Below are 19,581 nucleotides of genomic sequence, written 5' to 3' on the forward strand. Positions count from 1 at the left end.
GTATGAATGATACTCTCTTGAGAACACCAATAAGCAAGAAGCAAAAGCCACGATAAAACCGTAGTTCCCTGGAAGTACCCAACATAGGTGTGTGTCTGAATCTCCACGCTCAATCTGAAAAAGACCCAGGATTACCCAGAACCTGTTCAGAGTGGCAACTCCTCATTAGGTTAACCTCATGGGCAAGGTTTTGGATGAATCTGGGTTCTAGATCAACACCAGCGAGTAGTGTATATATACTCGCTAAGGCATCCAAGTTCTTTGCTCCTGTGACAGGTTTGTACATTTTCTCTTAGGTGTTAAGTAATTCTCTGCTATTAGTCTCATGGCCATTACACGAGGATGGGTTGGCAAGATGAACAGGCAGAGACAGAATATAAAGAGCTGCTGGTCTGTGAGGCCAAGGGCTGCAGGGCGCCCAGCGCGAGTCCAGTGCGAGCCATGGGCGCGCTGTCCACCCTGGGGACCCCCTGCTGAGCTTGGGGTGCAGCAGGGACGCGCCCCACGCCGGTGAGTGGCGCCTACTTCTCCAGGCACGCAAGGGCGGGCTCGACGCCACTTGGCGCTGCCTTCCCATTGGCCCTGGGACACGCCGGTCGGGAGTGAGAGCTTGTAAAGTTTCATTGAAGGAGGAGAAGCGCGCGCCCTCCGGGGAGCCGGAGCAGCTTGGCTCCGGAGAGGCTGCTGAACCGCCGGTTGGGGGGAAACGGGGGTATCTGCACGGTTCCCGGGTTTTCTTTTCTCACTGAAGTTGCGGCAGTGGCGCCGCTCTCTGCGTTACTGGTCCCTGCCCAGGTTCGCGCGGTTCCTCGCTGTGAGGACGGTACTCGCATTCCCCACAGGCTGGCAGCGCGACCCCGGCGTGTCGGGGATGGTTTTGCGCGCCCCGTGGCTGGCCCCGGGCTTGCTCTGGCCTGAAGCTGGGGGGCGCTGAGGCTGAGAGGAGCAGCTGCTCAGCAATCCGCCCCGAGGCCCGGACTGCAAGACTCGGCTTCCAGAGCTTCGGGCCACTGTCTTTAGCGCACTGGGAGCGCCACTGTCCTTGTGGGCATCGGAGCCAGGGCTACACCACCCAGACACGCTGACTTCCAAGGGGTTCGGCTAGAAACTCCGGGCCATCCCTGAACGCCGACTCCTTCTCCTCGCCGCCCCCATCCCTCACCACTCCCAGAGTGTTCCTCCCTTGGCTCATTCCCAGGCGACCCCTGAAGCAGCTGCAGCTGGATTCCACACTTCATGGGCGGGCCGCAGGGGCTCGGGCGCCTGCCTAGCTGGTTGCCAAGAGCCCGGTGAGCAGCGGGTCCAGCCCGTCGAGCGCGCCCTCGGGGCGGAGAGCGCCGCTCCAGCCAAGGCGATGCCAGGGTGGCTGCAAGCCGCCGGCCGCTTGAGGCCCTAGGCAGGCATGGACCTGACTTTCCAGCTCTAGGGACCCCCGAGCTTCGCCCTACTGCTCGGACTAGCAAGGACCCACGACAGGATGGCTTCGGAAGTGGTGTGCGGGCTGGTCTTCAGGCTGCTGCTCCCCATTTGCCTGGCAGTAGGTGAGTGTGGTGTGTTCATGGAGGTGCCTAAGGAAGATGACAGGGTCCAGAGCTCCCGGATTCGGTTCCGAGAGCCCGCTGCACACTGTGTGTGGCAGAGGCTTCAGCTATGAGCTGTTGGGAGTGTGTCAACCCTGCGCTCTAACTTGGCAATCTAGGACACAGGGTCGGGGTCTTTTTTAGACAGTTGGGGTAGCCAAGATTGGCACGCTGTGGGGACCCGTCCAGTTTAATTTTGTCTCTCGTGGGCTTTCTTTAGAGAAGTACTGACATGTATAAAGGATGCTAGCGGGGCTGGGAAGTGATTATGGCCAAATGACTAGACTTTGCTAGAACACTACCCACCACTACCAGCACCACCAGGGAGCACCTCCACCTCCCTCTCCACCAGCACCAGTACCAGCATCACTATCCTCTCTAGAGTCCCCAGATACTCATCACATTGTGGTGATGTGACTCAGAACGGACTCAGGCCATCTAACCTCCAGTCTACACTCCAGCAACCACATAGGAAGAAGTGAACAATCCCAATAATGGTAAGAAGAAAGGGAGACACTAGGCAGGGGGAACAGCCCTGATGATTCTCTATGTTACCCCCCACAGCAGCCTCTCTTTACAACGAAAGGGGCTGGGTTTTTGAGGTTGGAAAGCACCTCCAGACTGAATCCCACCCTTGCTGTGCCACCTTTCTCCAAATGTTTAAAGGATTAGAAAATGGGATCTAAAACCATTCATTCCTTGGGACAGACCAGATTAAGAACGACCCTTGGGGAGTCTCAGTGATGCTCCCAAGGAGCACCTCATCTTCTTAGGTGACTCTAGGGAGTTAGGAGAAGGTGCCAGGTCTGAAGATTACAGCAGCTGTCGGAGTGCAGAAGTCTGCAGGTTTTTGCGCTGAGTGTCACATTCAATCCGGGTGTTAATATGACAGGGCTCCAAAGCCGGGCTTTCTCCCTCCCCCGACCGGGGTTAGAAAATACAACACAATACTGAGTTGTTTTTACATAGAGATCCTCTCCTTTCCACGAAAGGAAACTCGTTTGCTTCTTGTTGTTTGGTTTGTTTTTGTATCTTGACCGAGTTAGGGGACTGGGAATTACATTGGTGATACATGTGTCATTTGTTCAGGTAATCCGAAAGCGAGTTCTGGAGTTTGGATGTCTGCAGGAGGAACAACTTTAGCAGGAAGCCTCTGGGAGACTTAGGTGCGAGAAACCAGGGCTCTAGGAGAGGAGTAAGCAGCAAGGCATTGCTTCAGGTGCTTCTAGAAGAGAAGCACCCAGGCGGACAGGCTGATATTGACCTGGACTATGAGTTCCCAGATCCCAAGCAGGGCCATTTGGGCAGTGATCATTGTTCTGGTGTGCCGGAGGAAGGCAGCTTCCTCAAAGCCATGTGCGCTTTGACTCTACTAGCTTGGACAGCAGTTTTGAAAAGGTTTCTTTAGGTGTGCGACACACCGGCGGTGCCACTGTTTCGGTCTCCTGTCTTCGATGCACCTAGCTAGCATCTTGCCAATTGGATTTGTTAATTGAAAATAAATTAGGTGCCGAGTTCACCAGGTGAACTTTTCACTTAAGAGGAGGGTCCTTGGGTCAGAAGCTCCCCTCATCCACACAGCCTTTCCGCCTCTCCCCTGCACTCCCCTCAGCTCCATCCCTGTCTTTCCCTACTGCCCTGGGTTGTTTAACCCCTTGCCTGGGGCAGCAGCTTTTGCAGTGGCTGCTGGAAGAGTTAAACAGGTGGCCACCTACAGCTATCTGGATCCACTCTGTGAAATGACAACAGGGAATGGTCCCTTGATTGATTGTCATCTTGTCTAGGGTGGGGGCTTCTGTAGGACTCAGCTCACTCTCCCCTTCCTCCAAGTCACAGACACCGCGTAGGGTGTCTTTGATGATACACTACTGAAGCCCTTTAGTGGGACAAATTCACTCAGCCATGCTAGAGGAAAGTAATGCAGTGCAGAGGCTCCAGGGTTCTGGGGCAAAGCAAGGGCACTGCTCCAAAGCTGTGGTCCCAGCTCCCTCATGCCTCCTATTTCTCCAACAAACCCTCTGTGCAATGCCCATATGTGCACATCTGGGCCAAGGGATTGGATCCATCTCAGGATGCAGATGGAGTCTGCTCTGAGGTTGGGACTCTCTTGGGAGGAGCTGAACTTGCAGAGCCATAGGAATCGTATCCCTCACCCCATCCCGCTTCCTTGCAAGTTTCCTGGACAGCTGAGTCAGTCCAGGGGACATGCAGGGGTCACCTCCCCTGTTTACTCCTTCCTCTGCACTCCCACACCTCTGTGGATTAAGGAAATATGGGGACATGCTAATGTATTGTGGTTATATGAGTATGTAAGAGTGTCTGCTTAGTGTGTGAATACATGTGGATATGAGTTATGTGAGGTTGTGAGATGATATGAATTAATCTCAGTGTGTGTGTGTGTGTGTGTGTGTGTGTGTTTGTGTGTGTGTGTGTGTTTGGTATTAGGTATTGGTGCCCTCAGCTCCCCCTATAGGGTGTGACTTCTGCCGGCCTCCCAAAGTCTGATGATGGAATAGGGAAAGGAGAAACCCATGGATGGAGAGAGAAGCTCTTCTGGGAATGCTCACACCATGAATCCTTGACTTGTTGGCCTCTACTTAGGAAAGATGACCCAGGTCCTCAGACGCACGGTACCTTGGATCACTACACTCTAAAAGAGAGTTGGGTAGAAATCACTTTATTTCAGCACTTGAAATCACTTCTACAGGAAATAGAGATTTTTTTTCAAGGTTATTGAGGGTTTTTAGGTCTGTTTGCTCCCAAGGTGCCACTAAATCAAATGTTCAGATTTCCCTAATATCCTGGGCATGGAGATCACAGTGACCTGCTTGCTATTAGAATCGATTTTGCATTTTCCCTATCTATTTTTATATCTGGGCAAGGCAGCCTTCAAAGCCTCGCCTTTATAGACACTCACATACATTTCCTTTCAACCTTTTTCTTTCATGGGATGTTGACATTTTCCTGCAAAAGTGCCCTACTCCTTTCAACTAATGAGCAATGTTGAAAATGGACTGCCTTTGTGTTTAGCCCAATGCTTAAGTTTTTTTTTTTAATCGCAGGAATTAAAAGGAAAGTGGTAAGTGATGTCAAGCCTCTGGTGTGCAGGTGTTTTGTGTTAGCAAATAAGCCAAACTATACTAGAATATTCTGTTTACCACCCACAATGAATATCTGCCCATCTCCATAGCTACTGGACATGTCTGATATCTCCAGAATAATCTATGACTACTTGCTAGCCATTTGATTTCTTTTATATGCATAACATAAAAGAGAACAGCAAAGCACTTCTATAGTATGCAATCTATAGTAATTGTAGTAATAGCGGGAACATTGATGAGTGCCTTGCTTATATATTTTATGCGGTTTTTTCTTTCGGTGTGATTCCAATTTCCAAATCATGCCTTTTATTTTCCTTCTGGTCCTGAAGACTGTATCCAGAGCCTTGCATATTCTAAGTACTGCAGTACTGTGCTATACGTTAGCCATCCCACTTATCTTAAGACAAATGACTTGAGGTTATTGCAGGATTTGGAGGGATTAAGATGAGTCTTAGTTTGGTTTCTGCTACTGTGATAAACACCATGACCAAAAGCACTTTGTGGGAGGAGAGGGTTTATTTGGCTTACAGGTTAAAATCTGTCATCGAGGGAAGTCAAGACAGGAACCCAAAACAAGAACCTAGATGTCGGAATTGGATCAGAGACCATGGTGGAGCCATGCTTGCTGCCTCGTGCCCACTGACTTGCTTAGCCACCTTTCTTAGACAGCCCAGGCTCACCTGTTGTGGGGATGGCACTGCCCACAGTGGTTCGGATCTTTCTGCATAAATTAGCAATTACAAAAATGCCTCCCAGATAGATCATATGTTAGCAATTAAGAAGATGCTTCACAGACAAGTCTACAAGCCAGTCTGGTAGAGGCAAATCCATTTTCCCAGCAGTGTCCAGATTTGTGTCAAGCCAACAAAAACTAGCAGCTGGATTAAATTTGGGGCTCCTTTTGATATGTGTGTATCTGTGGCTATTAATATTTCTTTTTACAGAAAATTTTTGCTATTAGAAATAATTTTGAAACTCACACTCTACACAGTCCAAACATTGCAAATGAAGCTATTTTTTATTTAATCATTAGGAGGCTTTTATGTGATTTGTGCTGTTTACTGCTATCGTAACCCTCCAGGGCGGGGGTTTTAGCTGTTGAAGGATTCATAAAAAGCACTTAAAATGCTTTTGATTTTGGTCACATCTTCGCAGCCTGCTTATTACTGTTAATTACTCCTGGAAACAAAAGGCTTACATTAGTGATTCTCAACCTTCCTAACGCTGGGACACTTTAATACAGTCCCTCATGCTGTGGTGACCCCACAACCATAAAATTATTTTTGTTGCTACCTCATACCTACGATTTTGCTACTGCTATGAATCGTAATTTAAGTATCTGGGTTTTCCAGAGGTCGCAGGTGACTCCATTGAATGGGTCATTGGACCCTACCATGGGCAGTGATCCACAGGTTGAGAACCACTGGCTTAGCAACCTAACAAAATATTTCAACCCAGATGAACTTGAGTGAGTGGCTGTCACTGGAGACGTGGGAGCTGGAGTTCATGTGGGAATCTTGCTTTGCAGGAAGTGTATTTAGGCATAGATAGAGACTAGCATATTGTCTTGGATTTCACTTTTGGGTGAGGACGTATTGCCAGCGGATCATGCCCTGCCTGCAGCCCTTTCTATATGACTAGAGTAGTTTCTATACTCTAGAGTAGTTTTTGTTATTTTTACTGGTTTTTTCCTTTCTTCCTGTAAACGAGAGTTGAGAGTACTGCCTTCTGGGTACGAGTGTACACAATCACCTGTGTCATACCTAATAAACCGAGGAGACTGCATTATATGTATAAATCCAATCAGGAGAGTTGGCCTGCCTGCTCAGAACTCCCAGACCAACAGGTAGTGATCTGGTCCATGGGAAGGCCCAGAAAGACTAGGATTCAGAGCAAAGCAACATAGTCCCTTTGTAGTGTCTAGCCACAAAAATTAGTGTGTTTGTGACAGGCAGGGTTTTTAAACAACCAGGATCTTCTCAGCACAGTAATTCAGTGTTTTAGATACCAATCCTCTTATTGAGAAACATATTCTCTTCATGATTGTTACTGTTTGTTTTTGTCTATGTGACAGTGTGTCTACAGTCTATTTGATGTGACTGTTTTTGTCTTTGTGATGGGTGTGTCTACAGTCTATTTGATGTGACTGTTTGTTTTTGTCTTTGTGACAGTGTGTCTTACAGTCTATTTGATGTGAATGTTTTTATCTTTGTGACAGTGTGTCTACAGTCTATTTAATGTGACTTTATTTTTTTTGTGAATCTTTCATTTGTGGTCTTTGTACTAATAAGTTACATAGTGGCTATGTATATACTATGATAATTTTTTGCATAAATATTCAGGAGAATTGGAATAAACAGGATAAACATATCTAGACGTTTAAGAATAATTATTAGGTACTGAAAACATAATTCTGTGGTGAAGTGCACTTACTGACCTTTTACGGAGTTAGAATGTGGTTCCTAGCACCCACATGGGCAGTTCACAACCATCTGTAAATACAGCTCCAGGGAGACCCAATACCCTCTTCTGGACTCCATGGGCACCGACACTCATTTGCATGCACACACACACACAGACACACACACACACACACACACAAGAAAATAAACCTTAGAAAAAGAGCAAGTAATAACAATATGATTATACTGAGTGTGTGATGTATTAGACATCATTAAATTTTATAGTATTTGCAGATTAATGTGGGATCAAGCAAATAAAATAAGGAAAATGTTCCATTTGGTTGAAAACTAAACTGTGTTGGAAAAAATTAAGATTTTTTTGAGGGGGAATTAGGGAGTTGGAGAGATTGTTCAGTGACTCAGAACACTTACTACTTCACAAAGGATCCAAGTTTGGTTCCCAGCACCCACGTCAGATGGCTTCCAGCCACAGTAACTCTAGCTACAAGGAACCCAAGGCCCTCTGCTAACCTCCCCAGGCACACAGGAGTGAGCCCCATGCACACAAACAAAATAAAATTAACATCAGTTTTGAAAAAAGAAGTAGTTGGTTATCAGCATTGGTGTTTCTTATACTTCTCAGTGTCCACATGATCATCAGACACCACAAGGCACAACCGAAAGGAGGAGGGGACCCAAACACACAGCAACTTGTGGGGAGAGCGACTGGCTTGGAGCGTCGAATAATTCCAGACATCTTAAACTGTCCAGTTATTAGGGACCCAGCACATTTTGCTCTGCCCTTGTGCTCATATTTTGGGAGGCTGAGGTCTGCACCTGTTGAACATATGTTCACCCCTAAGCCACACCTACAGTCCTTTGCTGTTAATATTTTTTAAAATTTTAGAGCGATAACACATTTTTTAAAATATGTTTTTCAAAAAGTTTTGAAGCTGTGTTAGTTAGCTTCCTGTCTCACCCCAAATGGTAAACTCACTTGGTTTCTGTTCCTGTCCTTGATTGTTTGTTTCTGTGGCAGCAGGGCATGTGTGTAAAATGATGCTTACTTCATGGTCCCTAGGAAACAGAGAGGGAGAGGGAGGAGCAAGGTTCCTATACTCCTCACAAAGACATAGGTCCTAGGGACCTAACTTCCTCCAACTAAGCCCTCACCCCCAACTATCCCACAGGCTGGGGCACAAGCCTTCAATATCTAGACCTTTGGGGAAACATTCTAGAATGCAAGCATTATAATGCTTTACTAGTTGAAGGTGTCTTCAACTGAGACCGTGAGACTCAGGTCCTTTCCTTCCCTTTGTGGTAGGATGGTAAAGCTTTGTGGTTATTACCTGCTAGTTATAAAATTCTGCATTGGAAACAAATCTGCACAAACGTAGGATTCTATTATGGATGAACACAGTGGCATGCTTTTGTGTATGAGTTTTCAGATTTTAAGTACATTTTATAAGAAAGACTTGCTGTGTGTGTGCGTGCGTGTGTGTGTGTATGTGTGTGTGTGTGTGGGTGTATTTAGCTGGTGAGTGACTGGTGTGATTCTATCAGTCATCTGGGCCTTAAGAACCGTTCTGATACTTCCCTTAAAAGGTTATTGATCTAATGGCCCAAACTGAGGTGATTGTCCCCTCTGTGTTGTTTCAAACTCGAAAGTCTACATCTTTGCCAACACCAAGCACCTCACCCCCACCCCCTGCAGGCTGCAGACTTCTCTGATGTGCCCAGGTTCTACATCAAGTGGGCAATCCAGGTGCTCTTAACTCCTTGACCAGCGCATTTGCAGTGAGCCTGTTGTCACTACCACTTGGCAAACGAAAATCCCATCCACCGTGGGCCTGGATCTGAAGTGTTGTATAGGCATGTCATCACTGTTCCATCCTGTCCCCAGGTGTGAACTACTCTGCATCTGGTGGGTCCTGTAGCCGGCAGAGCCCCAAACTCTCTTAGTTTTTCCCTGTCTTTACCATGTGCAGAGCTGATGGATATCCCAGGAATTGCTCATAGCTAACCCCTCAGCTCCCATTGCCATTCTTCAGAGGGGCAGGTTTGCAGCTTCTCTCGAGGCTCACGTGTATGTTTGCCGGAACCTCGGTCATATCCTGAATCCTGTCTTCCCCCACCTCCAACATGGCTTCCCTATGAGCCCCGAAAACTCTCATTCCTGCCTTGGACTGACCAGGCTCTTTTCTCTGGTTGATAGGTTGTCCTTGTGGTTCTCTTCTGGAGTCCTGCTATCTAAGCAGGTTTCCCAGGGTGATGGGGCTTGTCAAAAGCCAGCATTATTTCTCTCAAATGGGAACGAAGAAGTCTGGAGTAGATAACAAACTTGGAAGATGTAAGACCCCATCTTACACCAAGGATCCAGTGCATCTATTTCTGGACATCACATATTGAGAGGGAGTGGTTGCCTCTGAGTTGGGGATACTTCATTATATCAGGCACTATTGGGTTCTAGGAGGCAATGCCAAAGGGCAGCACTCAGCCACAGAAGGCCAGGTGTGTTTTCTCTGTTGATGGAGAATAGAGGCATATGGGAATTGGGAAACTCTGTCCCACAGAGGTCTACAACATCCATTGGTCATGGAGATTTTATTTTTAAAGTGAATTAGACAGGTATCTTTTGAATTCTCACTTGATCCATATTAAGTGGAAGATATTTTGTTTACACGAGAAGTCTGGCTTGAACCACCAAAACAGAGTCAGAGCTGCAGTCAGTTCCCGGGCCTGAGAAATTCACACACACAAAATTGCTTGAAGGGTGAAGAGGGACCTCACATTTTGCCTTTCTTACCTATGAAAACTGTGCAAATTTCATTTTGAGTGCAAATATTTGGGCAATGATGGAATGCCTGCTCATATCCCAGATATCAATGTGAGTTATTTTCTTTCTTTCACCCGACTGTGCTTCAGGTGAGCGGAGTAAGAGAGGTCCAAGAGGTGAATATGGGATAATCTACCTATCAGGACACTGTTAGGGGTCAGTATGTTAGAAAGTGGCAAATCTTTCCTAGGGCTGGACCTCTGTTCAGGAAATCAAACATGCAAATCATTATTGCACATGGTTTCTGACTTTTGTCCATTCAAATTTCTTTTGAAATTACTCTACACTGACTGAAAAGCTGAGATTTTGTTGGGTGACCACATATCTGGCTTTTTCATGCAGATGCGTGGTGTTAATCAAGTTACAGGACACCTCCACTCTTTGTATAGTTTGTCTGCAATGCGAATGGATGATAACAACATTAAGCTCCTAGGAATGCTTCAGGTTTCAATAACACTCCGTGTCAAGGGCTTTGAATGGTGCCCTCATTCTAGACTGAAGTGAGTCATTGTTATAGGCTAAGGAAATGTGTTGGCTGGATGGAAGACACGCTCACCAAGAGTAATGCGGTTTCATGGGCAGACAACTTAGAGTTCTGGTCAACACTTCCGGCAGTTACCGAGCATAAATAAAGTTTGGAACACAGACTGTTGAAAGTTCCAAGTCAAATCCACTGGAAGATCCCAAGGCTCTGTTCGTTGTTCCTGGAATACAATATGGCAATGGCGACATCTTCTCCTCTGTCTTTAAAATTCCCAGATGAAACACAGTGTATTGTCCTCACAGCCTCACCTGGTGTCTTGTTCATTTTCATCATAGAGTTGTGTTTTGGGGACTAGTCTTTGCTTTTAGGCACCTTTAAGACTTGTGGTCCTTGTCAGCATCTTGGCAATAAGTGTCCTAATATGTAGAAGACACTTAGACCGTTTTTGAGTTGTTGCTTTCCTAACTGAAAAGATTATGGGGGACTATACCAGTGCAGCTGCTGAGCAAGGGCTCTCAGAGAGTGAGCCCTCAGCCTCATTACTGGATATATCCAAACCGAATATAAAGGTACAGTCTAGCATCTCCCACTTATTAGTTTCCAAGTTCCTGACTATAAAATTTACAGCAGGCTGATTTATGTTCTGTAACTTTCATAAATGAGAATATTGTTATGGTGGCAAGTTATAATATCTGCTCCCTGCTGTGCAGTAGACAGAGGAGGAAAAACCCGGTTGATAATGTGAAGTTTGACCGGAGTAGCATCCTTGAAGTGCATATGATTTTTTAAAATGCTTTCAGCTCTTCTGAAACCACACACATCGATCTGTTTTCTCTTGTGGTCAAATCCTTTCGGTCAGCAGTTCTGGCCACAGGTAGAGGAAAGGAAGAAGAAGGCAGAGTTTTAACAAGCTGGTGACTTTTTTTTTAAAACCAAAACACATTGGCAATGAGTTATAGTTATGTGCAGGATTGAATGGTCTTACCTGTTCTCTGCTTCCCCAGACTGCACCTGCTTGCTTCCTGCAGCTGGCTCTGACATTGCAGCGGGAAGGTAGTCCTTGGGGAAGGCTCTTGCTCTGGTGGTCTAATGAGCAAGTCTGGATCTCGTTAATAATGAACCATGTGATTTGTCCTCTACTCCTCAAGGGCTTCATCTGTAGATTATGTTTGTTATTCTTACCGTATTGCTTCTGTGTGTCGCTTTTGAATGGGGAGGGTGAGGCTGTAAATAAACGTTCCACATCAATTCAAGTGGTTCTGTTCTGTTGAGGGCCATCCTACTTTCACTGCCCCTAAGAAAGACTCGGAACTGCTAATAATTTATTTTTGAACATGTCCTGTAGCTACTTGGATAAGGATTTTCCGGGCCAGTTTATAAAGAAGCAATATTCTGATTTAGACTTTTAGTTTTGATAGTCTTGAGTCATGTGGATGTGATGCATTATATAGTGATGGCTGCAAGTGCAGCAGACTGCATGACCTTTGCTTTAAAATCAGTAGCTTGCATCTTTGCAGACATAGAGGACTTTCACCATCCACATCTTATGGTTCTGTAAGAAAACCAAGCCACTGTAGCAGCGACTGAGGCTGAGTGATCTGATGGAGATAGACGTATCTAAGGAAGATATGAATGAAGAAAGGATATTTTTGAGTAAAATGCTGGATTTAATCAGTGACACATTATAGTGATACTACAGACCTTGGGTCTTTTGCTAGGCAAGTCTGTCAGCCCTAGAAATGTTGAGAAGGCAACACAGAATTTGCAGAAGTGCCTGGAGTGTGAACTGCCTGTCCCCTACTTCCCTCACTTTCAAACTAAATTTAAGCACTTGCTCACACTGGGATCATCTGGACTCCTCTCACTGGACCTGATGCCTAAAGCTTACCTAGCTGCCAAGCAGTAAAGCCTTCAGAGCTAATGGCAGCACTGCCACTGGCGTGCCAGACAGCCCCGTGTGGCACACAGCTCTGGCTACCCATTTTCAGCCAGGAGAAAGGATTACAGATCAGATTACAAGGTTGGAGAAAGAGGACTTGCCATGACATGGGGGATGTTTTCTTGTGAATTGGTATTTCCCTGAGATCTCTAGTTCCCTATGACTGTTCCTTAGTAACTTCAAACCCATTTAGCAATATTGTTTAAAGCATCATCACCTTGGCTCTTGCATTTCTTCCGAGTCACGTTGACGTTTCAGTCAGTGGTGACATTGCCTAACTACGTACTCCTCCCCTAGCTCTTCTCTAGACTAGAGTTAGAAAGGTTTTATGCTATTTTTACACCACACTCAGCTGGGTCCATTTCAACACCCAGGAGACTGAGGTAGGAGGGTGATGGATTCAAGACTAGCCCGAGTTAGATAGTATGTCTTATCTCAGTTACATACACAAACATCTAATGTAGATATGTATACACTACACATACATATGGGCTGAGAATGTACCTTTGTGGTAGAATACTACCTGCCCACCATGAGCAAGACAGCCTTGATAGCCTGAATGGCAAGCAAATAAGCAAACCAAAACCAAACCAAACACTAATGTTTGGTGTGCCTGTTTTCTACCATATTGTTTGCTTGAAACGATGCGACCCAGTCCTTGCAAGCCTTTGTTAAGTTAGATACAAGTCTGGTGAAATAGCATACACCTGTAATCCTAGCCTTTGCTAGGTAGAGGCAGGGTGATTAGGAATCCAAGACTGTTACGTGGAGAGGAATGAATCTCAGGTGTTATTTGGCTATCACAGACCTGGGATGGTCAAGTCGCTATAGCCCTGCTTAGATTTTCAGGTTAGATCTAGTCCCTAAATGTATATTTTAAATATAAGGCTGTGTTTTGAAGGAAGAATGCCGGCCAAGTAGACCCTGGAGAGTCTCTAGTGTGAGCCGCACTCTCACAATGTTTAATACATTCCAATATGCATGGAATATATATTCTTAAAGTGTAACTGAAGTGAGGTTTTAATAGTCCATCAGTAGTTTTGTTTCCTTTTGTCAGTTTTTGAAATCATCCTCTGGCTTGAATCAATTTTCTCTCCCTCCTCCTGAGATCTATATATGTTTCCCAGCAGTCATCAAAACCCTTCAGTAGCGGGAGACTGCATGTGCCCAGCACTCGCCTTAAAATAGCAATTGCTTTTGTTTACTTCAGATGTCAAAGGAAAGGCGTGCCTGACTTTTGCTTGATTTCTATCTCTTTCCTACTTTGGATGGTTCCTGCTTTCTAGGTTTCTTTTCTGGCTGCCACCCCAAAAAGTTGAACAATTTCAGAAAATTTAATGGGAAAGTCTCTAAGTACTATTACATTTTCTCACTTCTGTATTTCCAGTTTATTTGTTGGCACTTAATTTTAATCTCATTCCTCAATAGAACCATAGGAGATGACTTTGCTTGCCTGATTTTTTTTTCCTCCTGAAAAGTTAACACACAGAGGGGGATAAGTTTGAAACAGTGTTTTATAATTCTGCCAGTGTTGCCTGTAGCCTAGAGTACTGACCCCAGAGTGTGTAGCCCAGCACTGACCCAGAATGTGGATGCCAGAACTGATCCAGGAGTGTGTCGCTCAGCACTGAACCGGGAGTGTGTATGCCAGTACTGACCCAGCTGTGTGTAATCCAGTACTGACTCAAGAGTGTGTATCTCAGTTCTGATCCAGGAGTGTGCAGCCCACTACTGACCCAGGCGTCTGTAGCTCAGTTTTGATCCCTTTGGGTCAGCTATTGGTTATTCTTCCCAAGCAACTATTGTTAGGGACCATGAATTTTACAATGTTTCAAAGTGTTTTTTCCCTTTGTATAGACTTTCAATAGCTCTCTTATTTTTTTTTTAAATTTGTTCTTCGACAATTCCATACATGTATACAATGTGTTTAACTCTCTGGTCTTCCACTCCTGTTGCTCTCCTCCTTCCCAACATCTCTCCTTCTGCTTTCTTGTACTTTTTGCATGTAGCGCACTGAGTTTCATTAGGATTGCCTACATTAGCATAGGTAAAAAGTTACTTAATGGAGCATGGGGGATTTAGCACTGCTTATGCCACTGAAGAAAATGACTCTCACTCCCTAAAGAACCATGAGCTGCCAGTAGCCCCTCAGCTACAGGTAGAGCATCATGAACCCCCCTGATGACCAATGACAGAGTGTTGGCAGGCTCCATCTTCTGTAGATCTTATAGATAACCACTGTTGCTGTGGGGTTAATGTCAATGCCATGCCCAGAGTACAGTGTTTCACAGCGTCCCCTCTGTCTTCCAGCTCTTGCCTGCTTTCTGTCCCCTCTTCTGAGAAGTCCTCTGAAACTTGGAGCGTATGCCACAGATGTCCCATTGAGAGCTGAACACTCAATAGATGTCTGTCCCCAGCCCTCTGACAAATTCTGACTTCCACATTGCCGACCACTTGTTGCATGAAGAAACTGCTCTGATTAACACGGAAAGAGTCACTAATCTTTAGTTATAAGCAAAAATGTATAAGGAATCTTGATAATATGTTCATTTACCATAATAGCAGTAATAGTTTCCCTTAGAACATATGATCTTGCCAACCATGGGTTTTGGACCAGGATTCTAGCACCAGGCATGAGTATCTGTGGTGTGGACCTTAGCTCCAGTCATAAAATAGTTGGTTACCATAAAAATAGTTGGTAAGTCATGCCACTATCCCATCAGTGGGCACATCTTGCCTGGCAGGTCAGGGTTGTAGCATGCAGGACAGAAAACTGGGAAATTCTGCTGGTGGTTACCAGTAGCCTGCTTAGCACCATACGGAACTTTGAAAGCTAGCCAGCAGGAGTGAAGCTTCTAGTTCAGCTTTATTTTTTTTTAATGCTCTGTAAATAAAATGTGTGGTGTCTTCAACAAAAGGGCCCTACCACTTAGTTCTGGCAAGTTGTCAGGAACAATGGTAATATCCTGTATTGTTTAGGGGCCCCTAGGCCCTCTCTCACAACTCATGAGGTTGTATCCCATGAGTGGTACTGGATTTTCATTTAATAACTCATGGCTTTTTGGAGTAGTATTATACACCTACCTATTCAGGGTACCTCTATTACAACTCTTTAAAAAAGTAAATTACAAAGTACTAACACACATTGCTTTTTATAGATTCTTAGGTTAGTTGACCTACCCCAATTCTCTCCTCTGCCCCTCACCCCCACACCCTTCCCACTTAAACATTTTCTCCATTATCTATACTGTAGAGGTCCAAGAAATAAGTTCACACACTGATTTTTTTTTGACATTAATTCCAGAAACATTCTTTGGAGAAAAGATAGCCCTGTCAAAATGGGTTCTGTGAAAATTCTACATGTTGTAGAAAAATTAAGCTAGATCTGTATCTCTCACCCTGAACAAAAACCAACTCCAAATGGATCAGCGACCTTAAAGTAAGACTCAAAGCTCTGACACTGCTGGACAAAAAGAGGAGTGAACTTTAGAATATAGCCGTAAGTAAGGACTATGTGAACAGGGCTCCGATCAGAAGTTAAGACCACGGCTGACCAATGGACCTAATGACATTAAAATGCTTTCGCACATCAAAAGAAACTGTCAATCTAGAGTGAGGAGCCATTCTACAAAATTCGAGAAAATCTTTGCCAACTATAAATCTGACCGACAATTAATACCTAGAGTATACAAAGAAATCAAAACACAAGATACTGAAAAAAATTCTGAAACAACCCAATCAAAACTTGTAATATGAAATTGATCAGTGAGTTCTTAAAATAACTACAAGTAGCTAATAAACATTTTAAAAAGGGTTCAACATCCTCACCCAGCAGAGAAATACAAATGAAAGCCACTTTGACCTTTCTCTTCCCCTCCGTTGGAATGACTGTCACGAAGAGAACAAACAGTGGAAGATGCTGGTGCAGTTGTGGAGGATGGGGATGCCGCATTGACGGTTGCTAATAGTGCAGACAGAAGCAGTCACTATGGAAACCAGCGTGGTGCTTTCTCAGAAAGCCAAATAGAGAACTGCCGTATGACCCAGCTGTGCTGAGTCTGGACACATATCCCTTATGGATTCTGTATCCTACTACAGTGGCATTTGAACATGATATTTCTTGCTGCTCTGTGCACAAGAGCCAGGAAGTAGAGTCAGCACAGATGCTGTCAACTGATGGAAAGCTGATCATGAAGATGTGGTCCACTGTTATGCCCAAGTTTCTGGTCCCCAAATGAATTCATGGAGCCAAATTTCTGATGCAAAGTACATGAGGGTTTTTTAAATAATATTCAAACTTAAGTTTGGACCAACACCTTTCCAGCACCCTAGAATGGTGGGTGCAGAAAGTGTGGCCGGGAGCACTGGGAGGGTAGAACATTTAAAGGGGAAACTCCATAATCAGAGAGGTTCATATCCTGTTGTCGTGGGATAAGGTAGCTTCTGAAACCTTTGGTTTTAGGGTGTCATTCATATCAAAGAGTCATTCATCTGACAAGGTATCTTCAAGGTCAGGATGCCCCCCAAGACCATCTGTACATTGTTAAATTTTATAGCCCTGCGCCCTATCTTCTTAAATGGTCATTTTTAGGGAATCTGTTCTAATTTCTGCTATGGCAGCACATTTCTGGAGCTGAGATCGCCCCTCCTCCAGCTCACTATATGGCTTAAGATGAAGCCCCTTCTTTAAAATGAAGTTTGCAAAGTCAGGTCCTCATAATACACAAGGGGACTTTATGCATACATTAAGAAATTTTCAGGAAAATGAATGGAACTGGAAAAGATACTGAGTGAGGTAACACAGCCCCTGAAAGATAAGCACTGCATATTCTCTCTCCTGTGTGGATCCTGGCTTAGAATTTTTAGATTTGTGCTGGGGCTAGGAAGTTTAAAAGGTATTCTGAGAGTTGGGGGAGGGAGATGACGCCTTAATAGGGACAGGAGAGGGAGGCGAAGAACACCTGTGACTCTCAGTGTCTTGAACTGTCATTTAAGTCACTGTGAGAAGCCAAGAGTTTTATGATTACACCTTTGTAGACATGCTAGGGCTCATCATTCAGGGCCTTGGGCACCAAAGCCTATGCACTAGCTGCTTGTTCTGGCTAGAGATCTGCCACTGGGCTTATATAAATACAGAATGAGCTAACACCATCAATGCTTAGTGTCCAGACTCTTAGGTTCTAAGAGGCTTGCCCTGTTTTCCCAAACCCATCTGCCCACAGAACTCGCATTTCTTGTCCTTGAGGATTCTGTTTTAGGACCAGGTACTCAAAAACTCTGGTCTTCTGGAATTGCAGACTAACTGGCAGGTCAATGAAAGGGTCTTCCAGAAAATCTCCAAGTCTCTCTCTTTCGGCGTGAGTACAAAGCTGACTGACTGATGACCACTAGAGTGACCAGAAGGGAAAAAAATTATCCTTTTCTAATTTTGCTTGCTGACTTATTAATATGATTTTTTTCTTATCTTAAAATAATAAGACAGATTGGCCAGAAAGGAAGAGGCTGTTTTGTGAAACAGGCATTCAACCACTGTAGAGTGCCTGTAAGTGTCTAGAGTGGGTGTGAATACAACAACTGTAGAGTGCCTCTAAGTGTCTGGGGCAGGTGGGAATTAAACCACTGTAGAGCGCTTGCAAGTTCCTGGGATGGATGCAGCGTAGCTATATCTAGGAATAATGGGTGGATCAAATGGCAAGAATTGAACTTGCTGCCATGGTCTTGGGTTCTCACTGGGCTCTGCATGGCCCTTCTGGGAGCTTTTCTTTCCGTCTTCTGTGTAGTGACCTCCAAATGCAGGCTTCAGGGATCTTTGTGACAGTTAAGTCGGGTGCCTTTCTTAGATCTTCACATTTTCTCATGCTTCTTAGAAAACACTGGTTTGCTTTTGTTCCTCAGATGTGGAGACATTTTCCCTGTCTGTTTGTTCTGATCATCAGCCTTCTAGAGTTTTTGCTGAACAATCACCCCGACCCCAGGCCTGCCTGTGCACACCACCTGACTACCCACCCACTCTTCAACACATACCATACCCTTCTTCATCTGTCTCTCTTCCTAATCATGGGTTTGCTTATTGCTGTCTGCCTTCGTTTTCTCTTATTTCCCCAGGCTAATGTGTTTGCTCCAGGACCCCCAGAATCCAGTTTACCTCCTGCTATGTCTACATCATTGCATGTGGGCCCAGGCAAGAGTAAACACTCAACCCCTCAATTCGGTGCCCTTCACGCTCACCCAGCAAGGATGAAAGTGGCACCTTCATGGTCATTCCTTTCTTCATTTAACTGAGGTTGAGCTTTTCTTTTTCACTTGCAAAATAGAGTTGATAAAGTATCTAAATTGTATGGTAGCTGGGGATCTCTAAAACAGTGTAGAACCGGGGTGGTGGAAAATTTGTCTGACGTTTCTTCAAGGTCTTCAGTATTGCAAAAATGAATGAACTAACTAATGTATTTAACAAGTGTTTTTCTGTTAAACAGTGTCTGACATATAGGATGCATTTGCTAAATACAGTTACTGTGATGTTGGCATTTAATTTAAGCAATATTTGATGTACAACACAAATATTGTGCCTGACCCTGTGATTGTTCCCAGCATGTCTGATCCTTTGACATTGTTATCTACAAAGTTCAGACTTGAAAACTGCACCATAGAGTTGCATAAAAAATCAGTTTGAATTAATAAAAAGTTTTATATTGTTTTAAGTAAGTTCACGATTTTGTGTTTGACACATAGCTATTCTTGATCACTTACAGTCCCCGGGCCATGAATTGGACATGTCCGTCTGTCAAGAAACCTTAGCCAGGACTGTGTAATTCTCAGAGTAGAGACTTCTGGTGGTGGTCATTTCACATGGTAGGAGTGTTGTGGGTGATGGGACAAGGTCACCCAGAGACTCAGGCTGACTACGGGATGAGGCATTTCTGTGGTGTGGCAAGAGGCCGCTCGATAGATGGAGGGACAGTAGGATGGCAGTCACAATACTGGCGCCAGGAGCTCTGTCTGCTGTAATACAATGACATGGTCCTACCAGAGAACAAGAAAGAGGAAAAACCCTACTGGACAGAGACAGCACCCCTTATCCCCCAAAAACACCTTTGAAAATGATTCAGTAGATCAAACTGTGCCCCCTAACCACTGTTGATACCTCTGGGAATATCAAAACATGGGAACAAATGCTTTAAACCAAAGCGGCCAGTGTTTGTGTGGAAGGCTGTTTGGGTCAGTTTCTTGTGCTATCGCCTG

The 19,581-nt window shown here is 44.9% G+C and overlaps 1 protein-coding gene across 7 annotated transcripts in view; it reads left to right on the forward strand.

Moving 5' to 3' along the window:
• The first annotated feature begins 627 nt into the window (after positions 1 to 627).
• Piezo2 (piezo type mechanosensitive ion channel component 2) overlaps positions 628 to 19,581 on the forward strand; it is a 373,285-nt gene continuing 354,331 nt past the window's right edge. For 5 of the 7 annotated variants that reach the window (XM_087895998.1, XM_087896002.1, XM_087896000.1 and 2 more), the window contains exon 1: positions 629 to 1,541. In XM_087895998.1, coding sequence (XP_087752124.1) covers positions 1,478 to 1,541 — 64 coding nt within the window. In that variant the 5' untranslated portion in view covers positions 629 to 1,477. Of the gene's footprint in view, positions 1,542 to 19,581 lie in introns of all 7 variants that reach the window. The other 2 variants (XM_087896005.1, XM_087896004.1) reach the window with 2 other exon arrangements.

This window comes from Myodes glareolus, chromosome 13, assembly GCF_982192425.1.
Source record: "Myodes glareolus chromosome 13, mMyoGla1.1, whole genome shotgun sequence".
In the NCBI taxonomy this organism is placed as follows: domain Eukaryota; kingdom Metazoa; phylum Chordata; class Mammalia; order Rodentia; family Cricetidae; genus Myodes; species Myodes glareolus.